This window comes from Nerophis ophidion, linkage group LG01 (genome assembly GCF_033978795.1).
Source record: "Nerophis ophidion isolate RoL-2023_Sa linkage group LG01, RoL_Noph_v1.0, whole genome shotgun sequence".
NCBI classification, from domain to species: Eukaryota; Metazoa; Chordata; class Actinopteri; order Syngnathiformes; family Syngnathidae; genus Nerophis; species Nerophis ophidion.
The window spans coordinates 2,270,320-2,298,034 of NC_084611.1; the positions used below are offsets into that span (position 1 = coordinate 2,270,320).

Here is a 27,715-nt window from a genome sequence, read left to right on the forward strand (position 1 = left end):
GTCATTGTGATCTTTTCTTGCTCTGTGCTGACTTGTTTCATGCCTTGCCATAGTTTCGTGCTTCATGCCATGTCAAGTAAGTTTTGTTTGATTTATGTTCATAGTCTGTTTATGTGTTAGCTTTGTTCTTTAGCCCAAGTTGTGCCTCCACTGTGAGACATTTTTGTTTCTATCTTTTTTTAGTTTAAATTAAATCATGTGTTTACCTAAATGTCATGTCCTGAGTATAGTCCGTCTGGCTTCCTGGGAGAACGACCCCCCCATCGTGACATAAAATACTTCTTACCATTAATGCGACTTCTTGAACAGGTGTGGTAGAAAACGGATGGATGGATTTAAATGCATGAGAATGTTTTATATTTTGCACGTTATTTTTAGCACTGTGATTATCAGTCAAATTATTCATAATTATCGTGTTAAGCAATGTCAGCTAAGATTTATCTGAGAGCCAGATGCAGTCATCAGAAGAGCCACATCTGGCTCTAGAGCCATAGGTTCTAAAACAAACAAAAAACATAAACAAAAACAACAACTTATAATTGACGGATAGATCTGAAATTGATCTTGAGACCATTGTGTTAAAAGTAAACAGTATAAAATATATATATAATTTATTTTATGGATGTCGTGGTGGTTTGTGCAGCCCTTTGAGACACTAGTGATTTAGGGCTATATAAGTAAACATTGATTGATTGATTGATATTTTTGAACACTTTAATGAGTAGGACCCTTTTTGGATCAGTGTGTTTTGTTTTTAAGTGTCATTGCACAAAAAATAATAGTGAATCAAAATCAATGTTGTTATGAGTTGTTGATCTTTTTCCAGCTCCAATTATTATATAATATCAAACATTCTTCTTAAAAATTATATTGAGTGAAAATATTGCATATTTTGTATTTTTTTTTTCAATTAAAAAACATGGTTTTCTTTGACAAAAAGAGCATAGAACTTAAGTCTTTAATAACGTTATATGGCCCTGCGATGAGGTGGCGACTTGTCCAGGGTGTACCCTGCCTTCCGCCCGATTGTAGCTGAGATAGGCGCCAGCGCCCCCCACGATCCCGAAAGTGGTAGAAAATGGATGGATGGATGGATATTAACAGATAGAACTAATGTTGATCTAGAGATTTAAAACTTGAATAATAATAACAATAATAATACTGAATAATGACACAATTTTAACATTTTATTTTTATCAAAACTCTTTGGGGTCCCCTGGATCAAACCTGAGTGGAGGCCTAAATGTTTATTTTTATACATAAATTGTATTGTTTTTTAAAATAAAAGGCCCCCGCTTGCTTTGATTATTCAGTGTGCGGCCCTCAGTGGAAAAAGTTTGGACACCCCTGATTTACATACATTTATTGTAAGAAATATAAACATAATGAAGACGAGTATTTGGAAAATATTTTACAACAAGTCTGGATGTTTAGGATGTTGAACATAAAATGTTTCATCCACACTTCCAAAAGGTGGCAGTAATGCGCACTAAAAGTTGCCCAGAAAAAAGAAAGAAGCCCTTTTCAAGAAATATTTGTCCGTAGCCTTCAATTTGTTTTTTTCATTATCATTTGCAAGTATTTTAGGGTTATTATTATATTACTGGAACGCCTTAATATTATTTAAATGTTTAGTAGTTTATTTTCTTTACGTAATATGGTTCCTACACCTTGTTTCCGTGTACCCGAATAGGGAACGGACGAGTCAGAAAACGAGAGCGCCGTTTGTGTTCCGGTCAGCAAGAAAGAGAAACAGAAACCAAAACATCTTCATTGCAGCTGAAAGTCCGCCACGCTGGCCGCCTTGTTAAAAATATTCTATTTTTATTGCGCATAGTTCTCTTTTATTTGTGTGTCGTGTTAACGCAGAGGCGGATGTGACGTTGCCAGAAGTGTGACGTCATCACGCTGTTGTGGGCGTGCTCTCGAGGTTAAAGAAGGCTCTGAAATGTTGCAGTTTATCCATAAACAAAATAATAATAAAATAAAGAACTGTCTGTTTGTATGAACAATAAAATATGTGACTGAAGAGAAGACTCTGCCTTTTAAACATTGTTGCACTCGCAATGCCACTTGTTCTTGTTTCACACCGGACATATTCAACAGACGCACGGCGTCCATGACGGAAGTGTCTGCGGCCTGACGGCAAAATCTGCGGGTAAACATTCTCTAATAGTCTTCTTTTTGTCTTTTATTCTTGCTAATAGTCTTCTTTTTGTCATTTATTCTTGCTAATAGTCTTTTTTGCTGTCGTTTATTCTCCAATAGTCTTCTTTTTTGTCATTTATTCTTGCTAATAGTCTTCTTTTTTGTCATTTATTCTCTAATAGTCTTCTTTTTTGTCTTTTATTCTTGCTAATAGTCTTCTTTGTTGTCATTTATTCTCTAATAGTCTTCTTTGTTGTCATTTATTCTTGCTAATAGTCTTCTTTTTTGTCATTTATTCTCTAATAGTCTTCTTTTTTGTCTTTTATTCTTGCTAATAGTCTTCTTTGTTGTCATTTATTCTCTAATAGTCTTCTTTGTTGTCATTTATTCTTGCTAATAGTCTTCTTTATTGTCATTTATTCTCTAATAGTCTTCTTTGTTGTCATTTATTCTTGCTAATAGTCTTCTTTTTTGTCTTTTATTCTTGCTAATAGTCTTCTTTGTTGTCATTTATTCTCCAATAGTCTTCTTTTTTGTCATTTATTCTTGCTAATAGTCTTCTTTTTTGTCATTTATTCTCTAAGTCTTCTTTTTTGTCTTTTATTCTTGCTAATAGTCTTCTTTTTGTCATTTATTCTTGCTAATAGTCTTTTTTGCTGTCGTTTATTCTCCAATAGTCTTCTTTTTTGTCATTTATTCTTGCTAATGGTCTTCTTTTTTGTCATTTATTCTCTAATAGTCTTCTTTTTTGTCTTTTATTCTTGCTAATAGTCTTCTTTTTTGTCATATATTCTCTAATAGTCTTTTTTTTGTCTTTTATTCTTGCTAATAGTCTTCTTTTTTGTCATTTATTCTCTAATAGTCTTCTTTTTTGTCATTTATTCTCTAATAGTCTTCTTTTTTGTCATTTTTTCTCCAATAGTCTTCTTTTTTGTTATTTATTCTTGCTAAAAGTCTTCTTTTTGTCATTTATTGTTGCTAATAGTCTTCTTTGTTGTCTTTTATTCTTGCTAATAGTCTTCTTTGTTGTCATTTATTCTCTAATAGTCTTCTTTGTTGTCATTTAATCTTGCTAATAGTCTTCTTGTCATTTATTCTCCAATAGTCTTCTTTTTTGTCATTTATTCTTGGTAATAGTCTTCTTTTTTGTCATTTATTCTCTAATAGTCTTCTTTGTTGTCATTTATTCTTGCTAATAGTCTTCTTTTATCCTCTCATGATGGAGCGATATTGACAAGTCTGTGTGTGAATGTTTTTAAGTACACATCTGTAGTGGCATAAAACACTGAAAGTGATTGTTCCTATAACCCCTTTGTTTCAAATGTTTGTTCCACTTGGGGCGCGGGCATCTTGTCTGACTCACACCTTTTACACAGCCTTCCTTGTCACGTATTCTTCCTTTTCCCGCTTTCCCTCCACTAATTCAAGCTGATCCAGCAGCGATATTGAAGATTGTTTTATTTACAATAATTAAGGAACAGAATACTCGGGAAACAAAATAAATGGTAGCTTATATGAAGCCGAGGTCTACTGACAGGTGAGGTCTACAGACAGGTGAGGTTTACAGACAGGTGAGGTCAAAGACGGTATGCTGGTGCCCGACTGCCAATCACGCGCCCAGCGCGCTCCTGCCCCTTATAGGCCTGCGTGGGAACTTTTCACCACCTGCAAAGGGTGCACACTGACATACACGCATGAATCACTCAAAAACAATAAAATAAACATAAATTCAACTATGGCCCTCTATGTGGCTCCTACAACATCAGTTGTGTAGTTTAAAGGCCTACTGAAATGAGATGTTCTTATTTAAACGGGGATAGCAGCTCCATTCTATGTGTCATACTTCATCATTTCACCATATTGACATTATTTTGCTGAAAGGATTTAGTAGAGAACATCCACGATAAAGTTTGCAACTTTTGGTGGCTAACAGAAAAGCCCTGCCTGTACCGGAAGTAGCAGACGATGTGTGCGTGACATCACGGGTTGTGGAGCTCCTCACATCTGAACATTGTTTACAATCATGGCCACCAGCAGCGAGAGCGATTCGGACTGAGAAAGCGACGATTTCCCCATTAATTTGAGCGAAGATGTCACGCGCACATCGTCTGCTACTTCCGGTTGCCAACTTTATGGTGGATGTTCTCTACTAAATCCTTTCAGCAAAAATATGGTGAAATGATGAAGTATGACACATAGAATGGAGCTGCTGTCCCCGTTTAAATAACATCTCAATCCAGAAGGCCTTTAATTGGAACCTCTTTTGTCCTTTAGTCCAACATGGATCTTTCATCTTTACTTGACGACCTCCGACTGGGAGAGAAGCCCCGCCCATCCTCCTCTCTCCCACCAATCACGTCGCTCTTGGGCCTGGTGCAGCAGCGCCTGATCGATCAAACCTCAGACGCCAGCTCGCTCGTGGCCGGCGTGGCGCAGATCTTCCAGACGTCAGACCGCCAGTGGCTGTTGGGCCCGGCCTCAGACCAGGAACCGCGGGCGCAGCTGGAGGCGGCGTACAGCTCGGCGGTCTGTGCTCTGATTGGCCGCGCCGCTCTGCCGCCGTGCGACGATGTCGGCGGCACGCTGTCGCCCGAAGACTATCGCCACGTTCCCGCCATCGCCGCCCAGGTGTGTGCCGCTCTCCAAGCCCTGGTTGGGAGACTGGAGGCAGGGGGCGGGGCCGAGAAGGGTCTGCTGCTCACTGTGGCGCCGCACGTGTGCGTCTTCGCTGTCACGCACTTCCAGGTGAGAATTTATCTGCCATCTTGGTTGCTGCCATCATATAAATGTGTGTGTGTGTGTGTGTGTGTGTGTGTGTGTGTGTGTGTGTGTGTGTAGGAGAAGGCGTGGAGCAGCTCCTCCTCCAGAAAGGCCGCACAGAGCCTGCAGGGGGCGTTGCTCAAAGCAGGATGCTGGACAGACTCCGCCCACCTCCTCATGGGGGACGTGCAGCTTGGGAAGGAGGGGGCGGGGCCGACGAGTGGAATCCTGGGAGGAGTTCTGGACCTCCTGCAACCTCACCTGACCAGGTGAGGAGACACAATGTGCCACCTGCGTGTCATACGACTTGTACTTTAAACATGTTGATGTTAGCATGCTAGCATGTTTCAAGCAGCCGGTTAGAAGACTGTAAAAGGAGCTGAAAGTGTTAGCATGTTGCTAAGTTGTGTTTGAGGGAGTCATGTAAAAGGAGCTGAAAGTGTTAGCATGTTGCTAAGTTGTGTTTGAGGGAGTCATGTAAAAGGAGCTGAAAGTGTTAGCATGTTGCTAAGTTGTGTTTGAGGGAGTCATGTAAAAGGAGCTGAAAGTGTTAGCATGTTGCTAAGTCGTGTTTGAGGGAGTCATGTAAAAGGAGCTGAAAGTGTTAGCATGTTGCTAAGTCGTGTTTGAGGGAGTCATGTAAAAGGAGCTGAAAGTGTTAGCATGTTGCTAAGTTGTGTTTGAGGGAGTCATGTAAAAGGAGCTGAAAGTGTTAGCATGTTGCTAAGTCGTGTTTGAGGGAGTCATGTAAAAGGAGCTGAAAGTGTTAGCATGTTGCTAAGTCGTGCTTGAGGGAGTCGTGTAAAAGGAGCTGAAAAGTGTTAGCATGTTGCTAAGTTGTGTTTGAGGGAGTCATGTAAAAGGAGCTGAAAAGTGTTAGCATGTTGCTAAGTTGTGTTTGAGGGAGTCATGTAAAAGGAGCTGAAAGTGTTAGCATGTTGCTACGTTGTGTTTGAGGGAGTCATGTAAAAGGAGCTGAAAGTGTTAGCATGTTGCTAAGTCATGCTTGAGGGAGTCATGTAAAAGGAGCTGAAAGTGTTAGCATGTTGCTATGTTGTGTTTGAGGGAGTCATGTAAAAGGAGCTGAAAGTGATAGCATGTTGCTAAGTTGTGTTTGAGGGAGTCATGTAAAAGGAGCTGAAAGTGTTAGCATGTTGCTAAGTCGTGTTTGAGGGAGTCATGTAAAAGGAGGTGAAAAGTGTTAGCATGTTGCTAAGTCGTGTTTGAAGGAGTCGTGTAAAAGGAGCTGAAAGTGTTAGCATGTTGCTAAGTTGTGTTTGAGGGAGTCATGTGAAAGGAGCTGAAAAGTGTTAGCATGTTGCTAAGTTGTGTTTGAGGGAGTCATGTAAAAGGAACTGAAAGTGTTAGCATGTTGCTAAGTCGTGTTTGAGGGAGTCATGTAAAAGGAGCTGAAAAGTGTTAGCATGTTGCTAAGTTGTGTTTGAGGGAGTCATGTAAAAGGAGCTGAAAAGTGTTAGCATGTTGCTAAGTTGTGTTTGAGGGAGTCATGTAAAAGGAACTGAAAGTGTTAGCATGTTGCTAAGTCGTGTTTGAGGGAGTCATGTAAAAGGAGCTGAAAAGTGTTAGCATGTTGCTAAGTTGTGTTTGAGGGAGTCATGTAAAAGGAGCTGAAAGTGTTAGCATGTTGCTAAGTTGCGTTTGAGGGAGTCATGTAAAAGGAGCTGAAAGTGTTAGCATGTTGCTAAGTTGTGTTTGAGGGAGTCATGTAAAAGGAGCTGAAAGTGTTAGCATGTTGCTAAGTTGTGTTTGAGGGAGTCATGTAAAAGGAGCTGAAAGTGTTAGCATGTTGCTAAGTTGTGTTTGAGGGAGTCATGTAAAAGGAGCTGAAAGTGTTAGCATGTTGCTAAGTTGTGTTTGAGTGAGTCATGTAAAAGGAGCTGAAAGTGTTAGCATGTTGCTAAGTTGTGTTTGAGGGAGTCATGTAAAAGGAGCTGAAAGTGTTAGCATGTTGCTAAGTCGTGTTTGAGGGAGTCATGTAAAAGGAGCTGAAAGTGTTAGCATGTTGCTAAGTCGTGCTTGAGGGAGTCATGTAAAAGGAGCTGAAAGTGTTAGCATGTTGCTAAGTCGTGCTTGAGGGAGTCATGTAAAAGGAGCTGAAAGTGTTAGCATGTTGCTAAGTTGTGTTTGAGGGAGTCATGTAAAAGGAGCTGAAAGTGTTAGCATGTTGCTAAGTCGTGTTTGAGGGAGTCATGTAAAAGGAGCTGAAAGTGTTAGCATGTTGCTAAGTCGTGCTTGAGGGAGTCATGTAAAAGGAGCTGAAAGTGTTAGCATGTTGCTAAGTCGTGCTTGAGGGAGTCATGTAAAAGGAGCTGAAAGTGTTAGCATGTTGCTAAGTCGTGTTTGAGGGAGTCATGTAAAAGGAGCTGAAAGTGTTAGCATGTTGCTAAGTCGTGCTTGAGGGAGTCATGTAAAAGGAGCTGAAAGTGTTAGCATGTTGCTAAGTCGTGCTTGAGGGAGTCATGTAAAAGGAGCTGAAAGTGTTAGCATGTTGCTAAGTCGTGTTTGAGGGAGTCATGTAAAAGGAGCTGAAAGTGTTAGCATGTTGCTAAGTGGCATGGTTGTGTTTCAGGTCATCATGGCAGCGTTGTGAAGCGACTAAGTGGGTCTTCGCCTGGACGCTCCTCCAGGTCCCGTAACCTTTGACCCCAGTCATGTCCTAATTGGGGGCGGGACTTGACGTGCTCTCTCTCTCTCTCTCTCAGGTGACACGCCCCGCCCTCGCCCCTCACCTGCCTCGCATGCTCCCGCCGGCCCTCCTCCTCAGTGACCACTACCACCTGCACAACTGCATGCTGGGAGTCCGCTGTCTGCACCACATTGTGCTACACACGGTGACACACACACACACACACACACACACACACACACACACACACACACACACACACACACACACACACACACACACACACACGTGTGGATGAAGATACTAAATGTGTGTGTGTGTGTGTGTGTGTGTGTGTGTGTGTGTGTGCAGCCTGCAAGTGAGCTGCGTCAGTACAACAGAGGTGATGTCATCTATGAAGCTTTAATGAAACATCTTTACACCTCTGAGGCTGATGTCATCCAGGTAACACACACACACATCATCCAGGTAACACACACACACATCATCCAGGTAACACACACACACACACACACACACATCATCCAGGTAACACACACACACACACACACATCATCCAGGTAACACACACACACACACACACATCATCCAGGTAACACACACACACACACACACACACATACACACACACACACACACACATCATCCAGGTAACACACACACACACACACACATCATCCAGGTAACACACACACACACACACACACACATCATCCAGGTAACACACACACACACACACACACATCATCCAGGTAACACACACACACACACACATCATCCAGGTAACACACACACACACACACACATCATCCATGTAACACACACACACACACACACATCATCCAGGTAACACACACACACACACACACACACACACACACACACACACACACACACACACATCATCCAGGTAACACACACACACACACACACATCATCCAGGTAACACACACACACACACATCATCCAGGTAACACACACACACATCATCCAGGTAACACACACACACACACACATCATCCAGGTAACACACACACACACACACACATCATCCAGGTAACACACACACACATCATCCAGGTAACACACACACACACACACATCATCCAGGTAACACACACACACATCATCTAGGTAACACACACGCACACACACATCATGCAGGTAACACACACACACACACACATCATCCAGGTGACACACACACACACACACACATCATCCAGGTAACACACACACACACACACACACACACATCATCTAGGTAACACACACACACACACATCATGCAGGTAACACACACACACATCATGCAGGTAACACACACACACACACACATCATCCAGGTAACACACACACACACACACACATCATCTAGGTAACACACACACACACACATCATGCAGGTAACACACACACACATCATGCAGGTAACACACACACACACACATCATCCAGGGAACACACAACAGTGTGTGTGTGTGTGTGTGTAGGTGGCTCTGGCCTGTCTGCTGGACCTGCTCCTGGTCTTGGAGAAGCCCCCCTCTGCCCCCAGCACCTCCCGCAGGACGCCAGGTCGCCATGACGACGTGCTGCGCCTGCTCCTCACCCGCATGGAGGCGGAGCATAAGGTGGCGCTGCGACGTGTCTACGCCTCCATGCTTCCTGCTTACCTGGACAGGTAGGTAGCTCCTTTTACAGGACTCCCTCAAAACACATGAAGGACTGTGTGTGTGTGTGTGTGTGTGTAGGATGGGCGTGGCCTCGTGTCGACACCTGCGCAGGCTGGACCGTGTGTGTGTTGGCTACCTGGAGGTGAGCGACCCGCCTGACGAGACGTGTCGACTGAAGGTTCTGGAGGGCCTGCACATCGTCATGACAGCAGCATGGCCACGGTAGGTATGCACCATCTTAGGCCACGCCCCCTCAGGTGTGCAGCGGAGGTGATGTTGGATAAAGGTGTGCCCCCTGCTGACGTTGCAGCTTTGCATGTCGGGTCAAAGTGTTGCTGCCATGTTTGCTGCGTCTGCTGGTGGACACGTCATGTGACACACACCTGCAGCACGCCGTCTCACGTCAGCTGACCGCCGCCGCCACTCGCTGCATCGCGCTGCTCCACGCCATCGCACCCTTTGACCTGCAGGTGTGTGTGTGTGTGTGTGTGCGTTTTGTACAGGTGTGTGTGGACAACACTAAAGTGTGTTTTTGTGTGTGTGCGCATGCAACATTCTGTGTCTTGTGCACATGTGTGTGTGTGTTTTGCACAGGTGTGTGTGTGTGGACAACACTAAAGTGTGTTTTTGTGTGTGTGCGCATGCAACTTTCTGTGTCTTGTGCACATGTGTTTTGCACAGGTGTGTGTGTGTGGACAACACTAAAGTGTGTTTTTGTGTGTGCGCGCATGCAACATTCTGTGTCTTGTGCACATGTGTGTGTCCATGCAACATTGTGTGTAGTGTGTGTGTGTTTTGCACAGGTGTGTGTGTGGACAACACTAAAGTGTGTTTTTGTGTGTGCGCGCATGCAACATTCTGTGTCTTGTGCACGTGTGTGTGTTTTGCAAAGGTGTGTGTGTGTGTGTGTGTGGACAACACTAAAGTGTGTTTTTGTGTGTGCGCGCATGCAACATTCTGTGTCTTGTGCACGTGTGTGTGTGTGTGTTTTGCACAGGTGTGTGTGTGTGGACAACACTAAAGTGTGTTTTTGTGTGTACGCGCATGCAACATTCTGTGTTTTGTGCACGTGTGTGTGTCCATGCAACATTATGTGTATTGTGCATGTGTGTGTGTGTTTTGCACAAGTGTGTGTGGACAACACTAAAGTGTTTTTGTGTGTGCACGTGTGTGCGAGCGTGCAACATTGTGTCTTGTGCACGTGTGTGTGTGTGAGGACAACACTAAATTGTGTTTTTGTGTGTGCACGTGTGTGTGTCCACGCAACATTGTGTGTATTGTGCATGTGTGTGTGTCATGCACAGGTGTGTGTGGACAACACTAAAGTGTTTTTGTGTGTGCACGTGTGTGTCCATGCAACATTGTGTGTATTGTGCACGTTTGTGTGTGTTATGCACAAGTGTGTGTGGACAACACTAAAGTGTTTTTGTGTGTGCACGTGTGTGTCCATGCAACATTGTGTGTATTGTGCATGTGTGTGCGTCATGCACAGGTGTGTGTGGACAACACTAAAGTGTTTTTGTGTGTGCACGTGTGTCCATGCAACATTGTGTGTATTGTGCATGTGTGTGTGAGGACAACACTAAAGTGTTTTTGTGTGTGTGCGCGCATGCAACTTTGTCTGTCTTGTGCACGTGTGTGTGTGTGAGGACAACACTAAAGTGTGATTTTGTGTGTGCACGTGTGTGCGCATGCAACATTGTGTGTATTGTGCACGTGTGTGTGTGTGTTTTGCACAAGTGTGTGTGGGGACAACACTAAAGTGTGTTTTTGTGTGTGTGAGTATGCAACATTGTGTTATGTTTAGTTTAGTTTATTAAGAATCCCCAATAGTCTACACCACAGTGGAGACTATTCTTTGTGGGTCCAGGCAAAAAACATCACACAATCACAAAACAAAAGATTAAAATGCAGTACAACATGATCCAATAATAGAATTTCATAACACAAAAAAAAAAAACGTATGTTAAATAATAATTTTCATACCAAAGACAAAAAAATATATATATATTTTTTTCAAAAATAAAATATGGCCTAAAATATACACATTAGTGTACTAAAGACAAACACTAAGTGTCTTGTGCACATGAATGTATTTTTCACAAGTGTGTGTGTGTGTGTACAAAACTTACATGTTTTGCGTGTGTGTGTGCACAACTCTAAGACGTGTTTTTGAGTGTGTTGTTCACGTGTGTGTGTGTTTGTGCACAACCCTAAAATGTGAGTGTGTGTTCTGAACCCGTGTGTGTACAACACTCGTGTTTTTGTGTGTGTTGTGCATGTGTGTGTGGAAAACCCTTGTTTGTGTGTGCATGTGTGTACAACAAAAAAGTGTTTTTGTGTGCACAACACTAATGTGTGTGTGTGTGTGTGTGTCACCTGCAGCAGGTGGACAGTAGCTGTTGCAGCCCAGAGGTGCTTAGCTGCCTAGCAACAGTGACCATGACAACAGAGAGGTGACACTCGGGGCGATGTGATTGGTTGATGCTGCTGTTGGTTGTCAGGGTAGTGAGTCCAGTCGGAGATTTTCAAAATAAAATTCAAAACTCTCAGTATTTTGTACTTTGTTTTCGTAGTCAACATCTCACACGCTCAGACAGGAAGTCAATGTTTATGCTGCGACCACATCCTGTTCCACACGGCACTTAGCTCCTCCCCCTTCCTGGCCAGCTCACCATCTTTCTTTTCAAGCTTTCGTGCCGCTTGTCTCCGCTCGCTGCAGAGGGCACCTTTCATCTCTACACACACACACACACACACACACACACACACACACACACACACACACACACACACACACACACACACACACGTGTGCGTTCATGAGATAATCCTGAAATAAAAACAAGAGTGAGACGTCACCTTCTTGGTGTTTGTGGACATGAGACTGCAGGATGAAGAGTCGCTCCTCTTCCTCCACAGCAGACATGGCTGAGTATGTTGTTAGCGCCCCCTGCTGCTCACACACACACAGGACCTTTTACTGAGTCACACACACACACCCTGTGACTCCGCCCACTCACCTTGACCCAGTCTGTCAGTCGCTGCTGCTCATTCTGGACCGCCTTCAGCTGGCTGAGTGTACTCTGAAGCTCCGCCCTCTTTTGCTCCACCTGCAGGAAAAGCACTGTGTGTGTGTGTGTGTGTGTGTGTGTGTGTGTGTGTGTGTGTATGAGATGCATGACGATACCTGAGTGAGGGTCCAGTCCAAACATGCACGTGCATCCTGACAGTCTGAGACAAGCACAGCTAACCTAGACACACACACACACACACACACACACACACACACACACACACACACACACACTTGTATAAAAGTAGCTGACATAGATTTGTGCGTGTATTAATAATATCATGAAGATTTTATTGTCGTTTACCTGCCTTCCGCCATGTGTATGGTTGTGCAGAGCTCCCGGGACTCCGCCTCCCTGTCCCTTAGCTCCGCCTCCACAGTCCTCAGCTGTTGCTGCTGCAGCCTGGCGAGGCTGAGGTGCAGGCAGGGGGCGCCGTTGTCTGATGTGTGGCTTGGATGTGCGGCTGATGCTGCCTGGAAGACAGAAAAATGCATGTCTGTGCTTGTGTAGGTGTGTGTGTACCTTGTCTGGTTGTGTGTACCTTGTCTAGTTGTGTGTGTACCTTGTCTAGTTGTGTGTGTACCTTTTCTGGTTGTGTGTACCTTGTCTAGTTGTGTGTGTACCTTGTCTAGTTGTGTGTGTACCTCATGTAGTTGTGTGTGTACCTCATGTAGTTGTGTGTGTATCTTGTCTAGTTGTGTGTGTACCTTGTCTAGTTGTGTGTGTACCTCATGTAGTTGTGTGTGTACCTCATGTAGTTGTGTGTGTATCTTGTCTAGTTGTGTGTGTACCTTGCGTAGACGTGTGTGTACCTTGGGTAGTTGTGTGTGTACCCTGTGTAGACGTGCATGTAATTAGTGTAGATGTGTGTACCCTGTGTAGATATGTGTGTTCCTTGGGTAGTTGTGTGTCTATCTTGTCTAGTTGTGTGTCTATCATGTCTAGTTGTGTGTGTACCTTGTGTAGTTGTGTGTGTACCTTGTGTAGTTGTGTGTGTATCTTGTCTAGTTGTGTGTGAATCTTGTCTAGTTGTGTGTGTACCTCGTGTAGTTGTGTGTGTACCTTGTCTAGTTGTGTGTGTACCTTGTCTGGTTGTGTGTGTACCTTGTGTAGTTGTGTGTGTACCTTGTCTAGTTGTGTGTGTACCTTGTCTAGTTGTGTGTGTTCCTTGGGTAGTTGTGTGTCTATCTTGTCTAGTTGTGTGTCTATCATGTCTAGTTGTGTGTGTACCTTGTGTAGTTGTGTGTGTACCTTGTGTAGTTGTGTGTGTACCTCATGTAGTTGTGTGTGTATCTTGTCTAGTTGTGTGTGAACCTTGTCTGGTTGTGTGTGTACCTCGTGTAGTTGTGTGTGTACCTTGTCTAGTTGTGTGTGTACCTTGTCTGGTTGTGTGTGTACCTTTTCTAGTTGTGTGTGTACCTTGTCTAGTTGTGTGTGTACCTTGTCTAGTTGTGTGTGTACCTCGTGTAGTTGTGTGTGAACCTTGTCTAGTTGTGTGTGTACCTTGTCTAGTTGTGTGTGTACCTTGTCTGGTTGTGTGTGTACCTTTTCTAGTTGTGTGTGTACCTTGTCTAGTTGTGTGTGTACCTTGTCTGGTTGTGTGTGTACCTTTTCTAGTTGTGTGTGTACCTTGTCTAGTTGTGTGTGTACCTTGTCTAGTTGTGTGTGTACCTTGTCTAGTTGTGTGTGTACCTCGTCTAGTTGTGTGTGTACCTTGTCTAGTTGTGTGTGTACCTTGTCTAGTTGTGTGTGTACCTTGTCTAGTTGTGTGTGTACCTTGTCTAGTTGTGTGTGTACCTTGTCTGGTTGTGTGTGTACCTTTTCTAGTTGTGTGTGTACCTTGTCTAGTTGTGTGTGTACCTTGTCTAGTTGTGTGTGTACCTCGTCTAGTTGTGTGTGAACCTTGTCTAGTTGTGTGTGTACCTTGTCTAGTTGTGTGTGTACCTTGCGTAGTTGTGTGTGTACCCTGTGTAGACGTGCATGTAACTAGTGTAGATGTGTGTTCCTTGTCTAGTTGTGTGTCTATCTTGTGTAGTTGTGTGTCTATCTTGTCCAGTTGTGTGTGTACCTTGCGTAGTTGTGTGTGTACCCTGTGTAGACGTGCATGTAACTAGTGTAGATGTGTGTTCCTTGTCTAGTTGTGTGTCTATCTTGCGTAGTTGTGTGTGTGCCTTGCGTAGTTGTGTGTGTACCTTGCGTAGTTGTGTGTGTACCTTGCGTAGTTGTGTGTGTACCTTGCGTAGTTGTGTGTGCACCTTGCGTAGTTGTGTGTGTACCTTGCGTAGTTGTGTGTGTACCTTGCGTAGTTGTGTGTGCACCTTGCGTAGTTGTGTGTGTATCTTGCGTAGTTGTGTGTGTACCTTGCGTAGTTGTGTGTGCACCTTGCGTAGTTGTGTGTGTACCTTGCGTAGTTGTGTGTGTACCTTGCGTAGTTGTGTGTGTACCTTGTCTAGTTGTGTGTGTACCTTGCGTAGTTGTGTGTGCACCTTGCGTAGTTGTGTGTGTACCTTGCGTAGTTGTGTGTGTACCTTGCGTAGTTGTGTGTGCACCTTGCGTAGTTGTGTGTGTATCTTGCGTAGTTGTGTGTGTACCTTGCGTAGTTGTGTGTGCACCTTGCGTAGTTGTGTGTGTACCTTGCGTAGTTGTGTGTGTACCTTGCGTAGTTGTGTGTGTACCTTGTCTAGTTGTGTGTGTACCTTGCGTAGTTGTGTGTGCACCTTGCGTAGTTGTGTGTGTACCTTGCGTAGTTGTGTGTGTACCTTGCGTAGTTGTGTGTGCGCTGTGAGCAAACGCCTGTCAGCCTCCCGAAGTTCAGCTCGTCTCTTGTTGAGAGTCTTCTCCACACACTCCACTTCTTCACACAGCAGCGACACACTCCTACACACACGCACACACACACGCACACACACACAGACTAAGCACTAATGCTATGACGTGTGTGTGTGTGTATTTATTTGTGTGTAAGACCTTCTCAGTCTGTGTGTGTGTTGTAGTTTCTTCTTCTCCCGCGGCGTGCCGAGTGGACATTTAGTAGGAGGAAGCAGCCAAGTTGGCTCCTCCCCTTTGGAGGTCCTGTCAACATCACTTCCTGTTCTCCAGCCCCGCCTCCAATCTGCTACATCTGAGCTTCTGGTTCTGGTTCGGTCCAGGTGTGTAGTCAGTTTCCTCTCAGGGCGTGTGTGTCGGTCTTTCCTTGTGCTCGTGGACTCTCTTTGGTCTTCTTGTTTGGGGTCTCTGCTGGACTGGGCTTCCTGCTGGGTGATGTGGTTCCGGTCTCTGCTGGACTGGGCTTCCTGCTGAGTGATGTGGTTCCGGTCTCTGCCGGACTGGGCTTCCAGTTGGGCTATGTGGTTCCGGTCTCTGCTGGACTGGGCTTCCAGTTGGGCTATGTGGTTCCGGTCTCTGCCAGACTGAGCGTCCAGTTGGGCTATGCGGTTCTGGCATTGGGTGACCTGAGCCTCAAGCCGCGCTACATGCTCCCGGTCCACCCGGGCCTGAGGTCCGGCTGCTTGGTCCTGGTCTTGGTGAGGAGTTGGTGGGGGGGATTCTGTGCCGGTTCTGGTCTTCAGGCGGTGACAAGCATGTGGACAGGAAGTACATTGTGACTCTTGCACAATAAAATCAGGTCACATGGTTTCGTCACCTGCTGGATGAGCTCGTCCCTCAGCCGATGAAGCTCCGCCTCCATCGCCACCTGCTGCTCTCTCAGGACCCGGGCCTCCGTCCTCAGGGCCACCAGCTCCTCCCGCTGCTCCGCCATGTTCTGAGGACGCAGGCATCAGCCGGCAGGCGGAGGGGGTCAGGGGTCAACACTCACCCTGGCGTGCGAGCGGGACGAGTCCTCCAGCCGCCTGCAGTGTCTCTGCGTGTCCTCCAGGCGGCGCCGCACGCCACTGGCCTGAAAGAAGAAGAGCTGTGGCCATGAAGGTCAGCTCTGGGAATAAAAGCAGCGCACCTCGGCTGTGAGTTCTCGCAGGTAATCCTGGAGTCCGCCCAGGAGTCCCTCCAAGTCTCTCCGGAGAACCTCGTTGGCCAAAAGCTGACCTGAGGACGAGAGTCCGGATGAGGACGGCAGTAACGAGCTCTGTGATTGGTCGGCTCGCTCTTCACCCTCGGTCAGCTGCTTCTCCAGCTCTTTGATCTCCTGCGTCTCCATGGCGATGCGGGACAAGGCGTTGTCAAGGCGACCGTCCAGTTCCCGACTCATCCTGCGGGGCTCAGGTGAGTCAAAGGTGGGACAAAAGCAGCTGACTTCTTCAGTGAAAGTTTTGATTCCTCACTAAAGTTATTTTGTAGCATAAACTAACATTTTAAATACATCACGTGATCACTTTGCAGTATTTATTAGCCTTTTGTTTCTGTAAAATGGCGTTTATAAAGCTACTTCTCACTTTCATCCATCTTTCACTGTATTTTATATGTAAACACGCACAATTAAGTTTTGATTCCTCACAAAAGTTAATTTTGTAGCCTAAACTAACATTTTAAATATATCACGTGATCACTTTGCAGTATTTATTAGCCTTATATTTCTGTAAAATGGCGTTTATAAAGCTACTTCACTGTATTTAATATGTAAACTCGCACAATAATAATGATAAAAAAATATTAGCAGTCGGTATTACGTTCAACATTCTTTCTACCTTTGTTTTGCTCGTCACAATATATCTTTCGTTATATTATTTCTAATAAATCTTTCGGCGACTTCAATGCCGCTAGAGTAACGTTAGCTGCTAATGTTGCTAAGTGTCAGTGCATTGATTTCAAAAGGTCTACAAACATTATACTTCCGACAGGACTTCACAGTAAAAATCCGCCATATCGCTTAATGAAACAGATCTTTTACAGTGAAAGGTCACAAACAGGATGTTCGGGTGCCATTACCAAACACTTAATAAAAAGGGAACGCGTCGGCGAGTTTAAATAAATAAACGACACCAGCGAATAAACCAATACGCCTTATGTCAGATAATTAATACTTTGCTTGAGATATTCAACAAATAATCGTTGAACACTGAGATCGGAACAACCGTTAAAAGACGGCAAATAAATAGTTAAACCTGTAGCTACCAAGCTAAAAGTTGACTTCCTTCCTGGCACAGTGTCGCCACCGTGTGTTTGGGAGTGTAATCGCTCATCAGATTGCGATAAAAGTAATGAAAAACACATTTCTAATAAATGTAAACTTGTACGCACAAACATTCGAAACAATAAACAAAAGATCATTTCCAATCGTGAAATGTTGATCATCTGTACTAATGCATCCTCATTTAAAGGCTTAGACCTCAATTCACCGCGCGTGCGTGTGCGTGCGTGTGTGTGTGTGTGTGTGTGCGTGTGTGTGCGTGTGTGTGTACACACTTAATGACACGCTACACGCACATTATAGTACACACTTAATGTCACACTACAATACACACTTAATGACACACTACAGACCACACTACACGCACACTACAGTACACACCTAATGACATGCTACAAAACACACTAAATGCACACTACAGTACACACTTAATGACACACTACAGAACACACTACACGCACAATACAGTACACACCTAATAAAACACGACACGCACATTACAGTACACGCTTAATTTCACACTACAGTACGCACTTAATGTCACACTACAGTACACAATGACACACTACAGTACACACTTTATGACACACTACAGTACGCACTTAATGTCACACTACAGTACACAATGACACACTACAGTACACACTTAATGACACACTACAGAACACACTACACGCACACTACAGTACACACCTAATGAGACACTACAAAACACACTAAATGCACACTAAAGTACACACGATAGTACACACTACATGCACACTACATGACACTACAGTACACACTTAATGACAAACGAGAGTGCACACTACAGTACACACTTAATGACACACCAAAGTTCACACTAATGTGCACACTACAGTACACACTTAATGACAAACGAGAGTGCACACTACAGTACACACTTAATGACACACTAAAGTTCACACTAATGTGCACACTACAGTACACACTTAATGACACACCAAAGTTCACACTAACGTGCACACTACAGTACACACTTAATGACACACTACCTGCACACTACAGTACACACCTAATGACACACTACACGCACACTACAGTACACACTTAATGACACACTACAGAACACACTACACGCACACTACAGTACACACTTAATGACACACTACAGAACACACTGCCTGCACACTACAGTACACACCTAATGACACACTGCAGTACACACTTAATTACACACTACACGCACACTACAGTACACACTTTATGACACACTACAGTACACACTTAATGACACACTACACGCACACCACAGTACACACTTAATGACACACTACAGAACACACTGCCTGCAGACTAGAGTACACACCATACACGCACACTGCAGTACACACTTAATGACACACTACACGCACACTACAGTACACACTTAATGACACACTACACGCACACTACAGTACACACTTAATGACACACTACAGAACACACTACACGCACATTACAGTACACACTTAATGTCACAGTACAGTACACACTAAATGACACACTGCAGACCACACTACACGCACACTACAGTACACACTTAATGACACACTACAAATCACACTAAATGCACACTACAATACACACTTAATGACACACTACACGCACATTACAGTACACACTTAATGTCACAGTACAGTACCGTCTAAATGACACACTGCAGACCACACTACACGCACACTACAGTACACACTTAATGACACACTACAAATCACACTAAATGCACACTACAATACACACTTAATGACACACTACACGCACATTACAGTACACACTTAATGTCACACTACAGTACACACTTAATGACACACTACAGAACACACTACACGCACACTACAGTACACACTTAATGACACGCTACAAAACACACTAAATGCACACTAAAGTACACACAACAGTACACACTACCTGCACACTACAGTACACACGACAGTACACACTACATGACACTACAGTACACACTTAATGACACGCTACAAAACACACTAAATGCACACTAAAGTACACACAACAGTACACACTACAGTACACACTACATGCAAACTACATGACACTATAGTACACACTACATGCACACTACAGTGCACACTTAATGACACACTACAGAACACACTACACGCACACTACAGTGAACACTTAACGACACACTAAAGTGCACACTACATGCACACTAAAGTGACACACTACAGAACACACTACATGACACTACAGTACACACTTAATGACACACTACAGAACACACTACACGCGCACTACAATACACACTTAATGACACACTACAGAACACACTACATGACACTACAGTACACACTAAAGTGACACACAAGAGTGCACATTACACGCACACTACAGTGCACACTTAACGACACACTACAGTGCACACTACATGCACACTTAAGTGACACACTACAAACACGTGCCACATCTCAGAGTGAGTGAATGAGTCAAAGCTTGTGTTCTCCTGTTTTATTTCCAGTGTGTGAATGACATCATCTTTGTTTACTTTCACTTTCGCTCCTGACATATTTGCCACGCAGCCATCAGGCAACTTTGATGAATGTTGGTCCAACTTTGATGAATGTTGGTCCAAAATGTGACATTTGTTTTTCTCTTCTTCTTTCCCCTCAGCGGATTCAAAGCCAAACGCTAAAATGTCTTTTCTTTCAACAGCATTCGGCCGCCACTCTTGAGGGATGACGTCCACGTCGTCGCACGATGGCGGCGAGGTGCGTGTTACCGTGGCGACAGTGGCAGGGGCTTTCTTAGGACGTGTAGCAACTATTCACGGTGATAATAATATTGGTGACGGACGATCATTAGCTCAAGCGGGCATCATGTTTTTGTGAGGTGGGCATGAATTATATTTATATAGCACTTTTCTCTAGTGCCTCAAAGCGCTTTACATGGTGACACCCAATATCTGTGTGATGGCTGCTGTTGCTACTGAGAAGGACAGCTGAACAACTGCAGGTCCAGGGCGAAGGCGTCCAGGTGGCTCAGGTGTTCCACGCAGGCAGGTGTGGTGCAGTCGCCGGGCCAGGGTTCCACCGTGGCGTCCGAGTCCAGGGGCAGGCGGTACCTGTGGGCCAGAACGTGAACGGATCAGCGGCGTCCTCGTGACAGGAAGTCAGGGCGAATAGGCCGTCTCTCACTTGGCGGCGTGGCCCAGCTTGACCCGAGACCCGCTGGATCCCATCACCAGGTACCTCTGGTGGTTCTGGACATCCACTGAGCCGCAGGTGACCTTCTTGATCAGCTCCACCTCCGTGCCCACGCCCACCGCCTCAAAGTCTGATGACATGACATGAAAGGCAGCCTACCCACAATGCACCGCCGCTACTTCCTGTTTACCTGCGTCCGTGTTCTTCAGGACTTCCACCACCGTGGCGTTGAAGGCCACAAAGTCTCCTTCCGCGTCCAGAGAGGTGACGGCCACCTTGTAAGCTGCACAGCGCAGAAGGTCAAACCCGCACGGGGCGAACATGGCGACGTGAGCCTCACCGTATTTGATGTGACGCCGGCACGTTTCCTCTTGTCGTCTGGCGGCCGTCAAGCTCAGGTCCGAAGTTCCTCTGAAGGCGGCACAGGTGGCTACACGGCAAGTGGCATGTGTTCAACAAACATGCAGACGGGTAGCCAATGGGGCGCGGGGGCGGAGTCACCTGTCATGCACTGGCACTGATCGGCCACACAGAGGCGCTGCAGCTTCTGCTCTTGGTAGGAAAAGTGTTTGCTGCACAAACTTCCTGCAACATGGAGGACGGCACATCATTTCAGGGGAGCAGCAGTCTCAGCAGGGGACCACAGACTTGTGTTCCCGCTGCTGAGACACCGAGACGATCTTTCCAGCACAGGGGTGCCCAAACTTTTTCTGCAGGCGAGCTACTTTTCAATTGACCAACTCCAGGGGATCTACCTCATTTATATATATCATTTATATTTATTTATTTATGAAAGAGACATTTTTGTAAACAAGTTAAATGTGTTTAATGATAATACAAGCATGTGTAACACATATAGATGTCATTCTTTCACAAAGACAAGAATATAAGTTGGTGTATTACCTGATTCTGATGACTCGCATTGATTGGAATCAGACAGTAATGATGATAACGCCCACATTTTCAAATGGAGGAGAAAAAAGTTGTCCTTTCTGGAAGTGGTTGGTTTTTGGCATCTAATTCATCCAGCTTCCATACACTTTACAAGAAAAACATTGGCGGCAAATTCCGTAGCTTGCTTGATTGACATTCACGGCACCCGAGGGTCTTGTGAGATGACGCTGGCTGCTGCCAGTTCATTATTAGGAAAAAATGACAGAGAGGAAGGCGAGAAACACTTTTTATTTCAACAGACTCTCGCGCCGTCCCTTCCGTCAAAACTCTAAAGGCCAACTGCACATTTCCTATCTTCACAATAAAAGCCCTGCTTCATGCTGCCTGCGCTAACAAAATAAGAGTCTCGGAAAGCTGGCGTGCACAAGTGATGTGCACGCCAGCTTTCTGAGGGATCACTTGTGCACGCCAGTTTTCCGAGACTCTTATTTTGTTAGCGCAGGCAGCATGAAGCAGGGCTTTTATTGTGAAGATAGGAAATGTGCAGTCGGCCTTTAGAGTTTTGACGGAAGGTACGGCGCGAGAGTCTGTTGAAATAAAAAGTGTTTCTCGCCTTCCTCTCGGTCATATTTTCATAATAATGATCTTGCAGCAGCCAGCGTCATCTCACAAGACCCTCCGGTACCGTGAATGTCATTTAAGTGACGTCTTGGTGAAGATTGATGATCACTCATTTTTAGGTCTATTTTTTTTAAAAGCCTGGCTGGAGATGGACTGACACACCCCCCGCGGTCGACTGGTAGCTCGCGCTCGACGTAATGGGCACCCCTGTTCCAGCATGTCAGTTTTAGGAGGTGTCCGGACTATAAGACCGGGTCACATGGCCGGCTCTACGCAGGGGCAAGAGGGGGCAGAGCCCCCTTAAATAAATGTCTTGCCCCATCCATCCATCCATCCATTTTCTACCGCTTATGCCCTTTTGGGGTCGCGGGAGGCGCTGGCGCCTATCTCAGCTGCAATCGGGCGGAAGGCGGGGTACACCCTGGACAAGTCGCCACCTCATCGCAGGGCCAACACAGATAGACAGACAACTTTCACACTCACATTCACACACTAGGGCCAATTTTAGTGTTGCCAATCAACCACGGTGGCAGAGGGGTTAGTGCGTCTGCCTCACAATACGAAGGTCCTGCAGTCCTGGGTTCAAATCCAGGCTCGGGATCTTTCTGTGTGGAGTTTGCATGTTCTCCCCGTGACTGCGTGGGTTCCCTCCGGGTACTCCGGCTTCCTCCCACCTCCAAAGACATGCACCTGGGGATAGGCCCCTCCCACCTCCAAAGACATGCACCTGGGGATAGGTTGTCTTGCCCCCTCAAATCAAAATTTGAGAAAGTAAATTTGAATAAACTCACAAAATTACTACATTACAAGTTGACAAAATTATCTGCACTAGCGGAAAAATCAGCCGAAAAAGTGACACACACGATATAGTAGTGACAGCTTCCCTCTCATCCCTCCCTCCGCTGTGCGTGTATTCAACATTCCACAGGCTGCGCAGCACACACACACACACACACACACACACACCCCTCAGCCCTCAGTAAACATCCAATCACTGTTGCAGTATGAAAGTAAAAGAAAAGGAAAAGTTGCCTACATTTATCATATACTTGTTAGGATGGGTGTATTTGTGTAGTCGTATCTGTCATAAACACGTTTATCGTCGCGGACTTTCGGTGCTACGGAGTTCCTTTTTTTTTTTACAACTTGACGAGAGCAGTGACAGCGGAGGCTCTAAGCAGCAGTGGTTTGGAAGGCAGAGAGCCTCCACTGTCCCTGTAACAAGCTACAAGTCATTTATGATGCTGTTAATGAGGGTAAAAATGAAACATAAGGTATATATCCTGCTTAGCAGTCCTCCTCTGCTGTCCTCTGTTCAGAGCGGAGTCCCTAGCAACGACCCGTTTTACTTATAAAAACATCAAATTTTGACCAAAGAGCATAAAACAAACAAAATAATAGTTCAAACTTAAAATCGACAGATATATCTGAAGTTGATCTCATAATTTAAGTGTTAAAAGTTTTAAAAAAATTTAAATAAAAATGCATCACTTTATGAGTGGGGAACTTTTCGGATCTCAAATATATTTAATAGGATTTTATTTAACTTTTCAAACTACTAAAAAATATTAAATAATTAAAATCAATGGTGTCCTGCATTATTGATCTTTGAGGGCTTTAATTGCTAAATAAAGGAACTCTCCTGAAGGAATCAATAAAGTTCTATCTATCTATCTATCTATCTATCTATCTATCTATCTATCTATCTATCTATCTATCTATCTATCTATCTATCTATCTATCTATCTATCTATCTATCCATCCATCCATCCATCCATCCATCCATCTATCTATCTATTAGAGATGCGCGGATAGGCAATTATATCATCCGCAACCGCATCACCAAAGTCGTCATCCACCCGACGTCCACCAGAACCAACATTTTATCAGAACAGCAACCGCCCGTTGAAATTCATCAGAGGTCGGCCACCTTTACAACTCAAAGAGCTATTTAAATCCGTTTCACAGAGTGAAGAAGATAATGGGAGCCGCTAACGTTCTCGCGAATATCCAATAGCGTTCATTCTGATGACAAGAATAAGGGCGTGCTGTGAAGCCATTGACTTTAACACCTTCAACAATATGTACAAACCGATTGATAGTCCGGCAACATGTTACACAGTCACACGTACGAGATTGAAAGGCATACTGGGTGACACAGAGTACACTAATGGTTGTGATATAAACAATTTTAACACTCTTACTAATATGCGCCACGCTGTGAAGCCACAGCAAACAAGAATGACAAACACATTTCGGGAGAACATCCTCCCAGTAACACAACATAAATATAGTTTCTGTTATTTTAGGAGAGTTTATTGACAAGCATGACTTAGTTAATTTAATTATAGTACTTGGTAAAAGGTTTATTTTTAAGGCCAAAAATAGATATTCACTTAGTATTACTTTCTTTAAAACATTTATTCAGTATTTTTTAACTTTAGAAAGATACATGATTGACAACGATAATGATGCCAAAAAACATGAAAAAAGATGGGAAATCCTTAAAGGCTTATTATGAAAATGTAATAATGTTTATAGATATGCAACAACAGCAACATATATGCTATCTGTTGTTGTGTTCCCTTTTTTTTGAGTGTACAAAATGAAGGTGTGTGTTGAATCTGACTTGGACATAATATGGACTATACACAAATGCTTTTTATGAAAATGTAATTAGGGTCCGCCCTGCAATGGCAAAGGACATCCATGTCCTTTGCCATGCAAGGACCCTATTGAATCTGCTGCGTTTTATTAGGGTCCGCCCTGCCAGCAAAGGACATCCATGTCCTTTGCTAAGGCAAGGACCCTATTGAATCTGCTGCGTTTTATTCTTTCTTTTTAGGGTCCGCCCTGCAATGGCAAAGGACATCCATGTCCTTTGCCATGCAAGGACCCTATTGAATCTGTAGCGTTTTATTCTTATTAGGGTCCGCCCTGCCAGCAAAGGACATCCATGTCCTTTGCTAAGGCAAGGACCCTATTGAATCTGTAAGGTTTCTTATTATTATTATTATTATTATTATTATTATTATTCTTCCGCAGCTTCGAACTCTAATTTGACCCACTGACCATGCTCCAAAACTCACCAAATTTGGCACACACATCGGTAAGGCTTGGCAAAAACACGTATTAAGCAACCAAACCCCAAAAATGAAAAATGCGCGCTAGCGCCCCCTACGAAAAAAAAAAAACAGCCTGCTTGTAACTTCCGGTAGGAATGTCGTAGAGACATGAAACAAAATCCTCTATGTAGAACTGACCTAGACCTAAATTCCCCATCAGAAACTCCTATACCTAAAATCAACAGAAATTTTGCAAAACCCTTTCAAAGCAAAATTTTCGCCAAAAAACGCTATTTTTGCCTCTTTGAGCTGCAATTTGACCCCCTTAAAATGCTTCAAAACTCACCAAACTTGGAACACACATCAGGACTGGCAGAAATTGTGATCTAATGAAAAAAAAAAAAAAAAAATCTCAAAATTGTGCTCTAGCGCAATTTTTCAATAAAACACAGAAAAAACTGCTTCCAGGAAGAAACCACAGACAAAACTGCTTGTAACTTCGGGTAGGAATGCCGGAAAGACATGAAACAAAAACTTCTATGTAGGTCTCATTAAGACCTACATTTTAGTAATTGACAGCTAGCAGAAAAAATCAACAGGAAGTTGGCAATTACCCCTTCAAAATAAAAGTTTTGTAAAAACCCGTCACCTTTTTCAAATCGAAACTCCTCCCAGTGCGTTTGTCGTTTCGGCTTCAAACTCGCACAGGAGAGAGATTGAACCCTTTTAAAAAAAGTGGTCGGACAAAGTTGTGATAAGTTCTAAGGTTTTGATTTTACGCGCCTTCAAAGAACCCCTGCGCAAATTTTCCAAAAAAATATCATTTTTACCTCTTTGAGCTGTAATTTGACCCCCTTAAAATGCTTCAAAACTCACCAAACTTGGCACACACATCAGGACTGGCAAAAATTGCGATCTAGTGAAAAAACCAAACCCCAAAACTCAAAATTGTGCTCTAGCGCCCCCTAGGAATACAACACAGACAATACCCTAATTTGACCCCCTTAACATGCTTCAAAACTCACCAAAGTTGACACACACGTCGGTACGGTGTCCCTCCCCAACATATTAAGCAACCAAACCCCAAAAATGAAAATTGCGCGCTAGCGCCCCCTAGCAAAAAACAAAAACAAATCGCTTGTAACTTCCGTCAGGAATGTCGTAGAGACATGAAACAAAAACCTCTGTGTAGGTCTGACTAAGACCTAAGTTTCCAATAAAAAATGTCTATAACCAAAATCAACAGAAATCTTGCAAAAACTCATTCAAAGCAAAATTTTCGCAAAAAAATGCTATTTTTGCCTCTTTGAGCTGCAATTTGACCCCCTTAAAATGCTTCAAAACTCACCAAACTTGGCACACACATCAGGAATACAAATACCTCTATGTTGGTCTGACTAAGATCGTGACTCGGGACACGGCGGCGGCGGCGGCGGCCAACGGCGGACCCGACCAACGCTGCTTGCAGCTTTAATTATTATTCTTTCTTTCTTCCGCACCGATACTCGCATATGCGCTGTATTTTGACCCACTGACCATGCCTCAAAGCACACCAAATTTGACACACGCGTCGGTGAGGAGTTTCTCCCCAACATATTAGGGAGCCGAACCAGAAAAATCAAAATTGCGCTCTAGCGCCCCCTAGGAAAAGACAAAAAATGGATTGCTTGTAACTTCCGGTAGGAATGTCGTAGAGACATGAAACAAAATCCTCTATGTAGAACTGACCTAGACCTAAATTCCCCATCAGAAACTCCTATACCTAAAATCAACAGAAATTTTGCAAAACCCTTTCAAAGCAAAATTTTCGCCTAAAATGCTATTTTTGCCTCTTTGAGCTGTAATTTGACCCCCTTAAAATGCTTCAAAACTCACCAAACTTGGCAGACACATCAGGACTGGCAGAAATTGTGATCTAATGAAAAAAAAAATTTCTAAAACTCAAAATTGCGCTCTACAAAATTTTTGGAATGAAACACAGAAAAAACTGCTTCTAGGAAGAAAACACAGACAAAACTGCTTGTAACTTCCGGTAGGAATGTCGGAAAGACATGAAACAAAAAGTTCTATGTAGGTCTTACTTAGACCTACATTTTAATAATTGACAGCTAGCAGAAAAAATCAACAGGAAGTTGGCAATTACCCCTTCAAAATAAAAGTTTTCGTGAAAACCCGTCACCTTTTTCAAATCGAAACTCCTCCTAGTGCGTTTGTCGTTTCGGCTTCAAACTTGCACAGGAGAGAGATTGAACCCTTTTAAAAAAAGTGGTCGGACAAAATTGTGATAAGTTTTAAGGGTTTGATTTTACGCGCCTTCAAAGATCCCCTGCGCAAATTTTCCTAAAAAAGATAATTTTTACCTCTTTGAGCTGTAATTTGACCCCCTTAAAATGCTTCAAAACTCACCAAACTTGGCACACACATCAGGACTGGCAACAATTGCGAGCTGATAAAAAAACCAAACCCCAAAACTCAAAATTGTGCTCTAGCGCCCCCTAGGAATACAACACAGACAAACTACTCCTAGGAAGAAAACAAAGACAAAACTGCTTGTAACTTCCGGTAGGAATGTCAGAGAGA

At 43.9% G+C, this 27,715-nt stretch overlaps 3 protein-coding genes across 9 annotated transcripts in view; 1 reads left to right on the forward strand and 2 right to left on the reverse strand.

The window, feature by feature from the left end:
* Positions 1–2,026: 2,026 nt before the first annotated feature.
* tti2 (TELO2 interacting protein 2) lies at positions 2,027–11,780 on the forward strand. 2 transcript variants are annotated; one of them, XM_061893615.1, is made up of 10 exons: positions 2,027–2,158; positions 4,423–4,893; positions 4,987–5,177; positions 7,499–7,556; positions 7,632–7,760; positions 7,907–7,999; positions 9,049–9,236; positions 9,307–9,450; positions 9,539–9,692; positions 11,608–11,780. In XM_061893615.1, the coding sequence occupies exons 2-10, from the start codon at positions 4,429–4,431 to the stop codon at positions 11,686–11,688; spliced, it is 1,503 nt and encodes a 500-aa protein (XP_061749599.1). In that variant the 5' UTR covers positions 2,027–2,158; positions 4,423–4,428; the 3' UTR covers positions 11,689–11,780. The 2 variants fall into 2 exon arrangements, with proteins under 2 accessions (XP_061749599.1, XP_061749600.1); XM_061893616.1 differs by lacking the exon at positions 9,539–9,692 and having other exon boundaries at positions 11,614–11,780.
* Positions 11,781–11,791: 11 nt separating this feature from the next.
* LOC133548402 (centriolin-like) lies at positions 11,792–17,406 on the reverse strand. Of its 4 annotated transcripts, XM_061893613.1 has the most exons (12): positions 16,949–17,406; positions 16,416–16,513; positions 16,261–16,349; positions 16,123–16,203; positions 15,949–16,068; positions 15,273–15,868; positions 15,065–15,182; positions 12,609–12,778; positions 12,419–12,482; positions 12,252–12,341; positions 12,091–12,184; positions 11,792–11,966 (listed from the first exon to the last, which is right to left on the reverse strand). In XM_061893613.1, exons 2-12 carry the CDS (start codon positions 16,510–16,512, stop codon positions 11,833–11,835), a joined length of 1,653 nt encoding a protein of 550 aa, XP_061749597.1. In that variant the 5' UTR covers position 16,513; positions 16,949–17,406; the 3' UTR covers positions 11,792–11,832. The 4 variants fall into 4 exon arrangements, 3 of the variants coding, with proteins under 3 accessions (XP_061749597.1, XP_061749596.1, XP_061749598.1); XM_061893612.1 differs by having other exon boundaries at positions 16,416–17,406; XM_061893614.1 differs by lacking the exon at positions 12,091–12,184 and having other exon boundaries at positions 16,416–17,406.
* A 2,569-nt stretch (positions 17,407–19,975) lies between these two features.
* Positions 19,976–27,715, reverse strand: part of c5 (complement component 5) — a 47,006-nt gene continuing 39,266 nt past the window's right edge. For all 3 annotated transcript variants that reach the window (XM_061893617.1, XM_061893618.1, XM_061893619.1), the window contains 5 exons: positions 21,057–21,140; positions 20,896–20,985; positions 20,746–20,838; positions 20,547–20,685; positions 19,976–20,473 (listed from right to left, as the gene is read on the reverse strand). In XM_061893617.1, the coding sequence (XP_061749601.1) occupies positions 20,335–20,473; positions 20,547–20,685; positions 20,746–20,838; positions 20,896–20,985; positions 21,057–21,140 (545 nt within the window). In that variant the 3' untranslated portion in view covers positions 19,976–20,334. The remainder of the gene's footprint in view (positions 20,474–20,546; positions 20,686–20,745; positions 20,839–20,895; positions 20,986–21,056; positions 21,141–27,715) is intronic.

Coding starts and splice junctions, on each gene's coding strand:
- tti2 (XM_061893615.1), top strand. CDS start 4,429: ATGGATCTTTCATCTTTACTTGACGACCTCCGACTGGGAGAGAAGCCC. Junction 7,557..7,631: donor TCGCCTGGACGCTCCTCCAG/GTCCCGTAACCT, acceptor TCTCTCTCTCAG/GTGACACGCCCCGCCCTCGC. Junction 9,451..9,538: donor ATGACAGCAGCATGGCCACG/GTAGGTATGCAC, acceptor CTGACGTTGCAG/CTTTGCATGTCGGGTCAAAG.
- LOC133548402 (XM_061893613.1), bottom strand. CDS start 16,512: ATGAGTCGGGAACTGGACGGTCGCCTTGACAACGCCTTGTCCCGCATC. Junction 12,779..15,064: donor CGCACACACAACTACGCAAG/GTACACACACAA, acceptor TCTGTCTTCCAG/GCAGCATCAGCCGCACATCC. Junction 12,342..12,418: donor TGGACTGGACCCTCACTCAG/GTATCGTCATGC, acceptor CTTTTCCTGCAG/GTGGAGCAAAAGAGGGCGGA.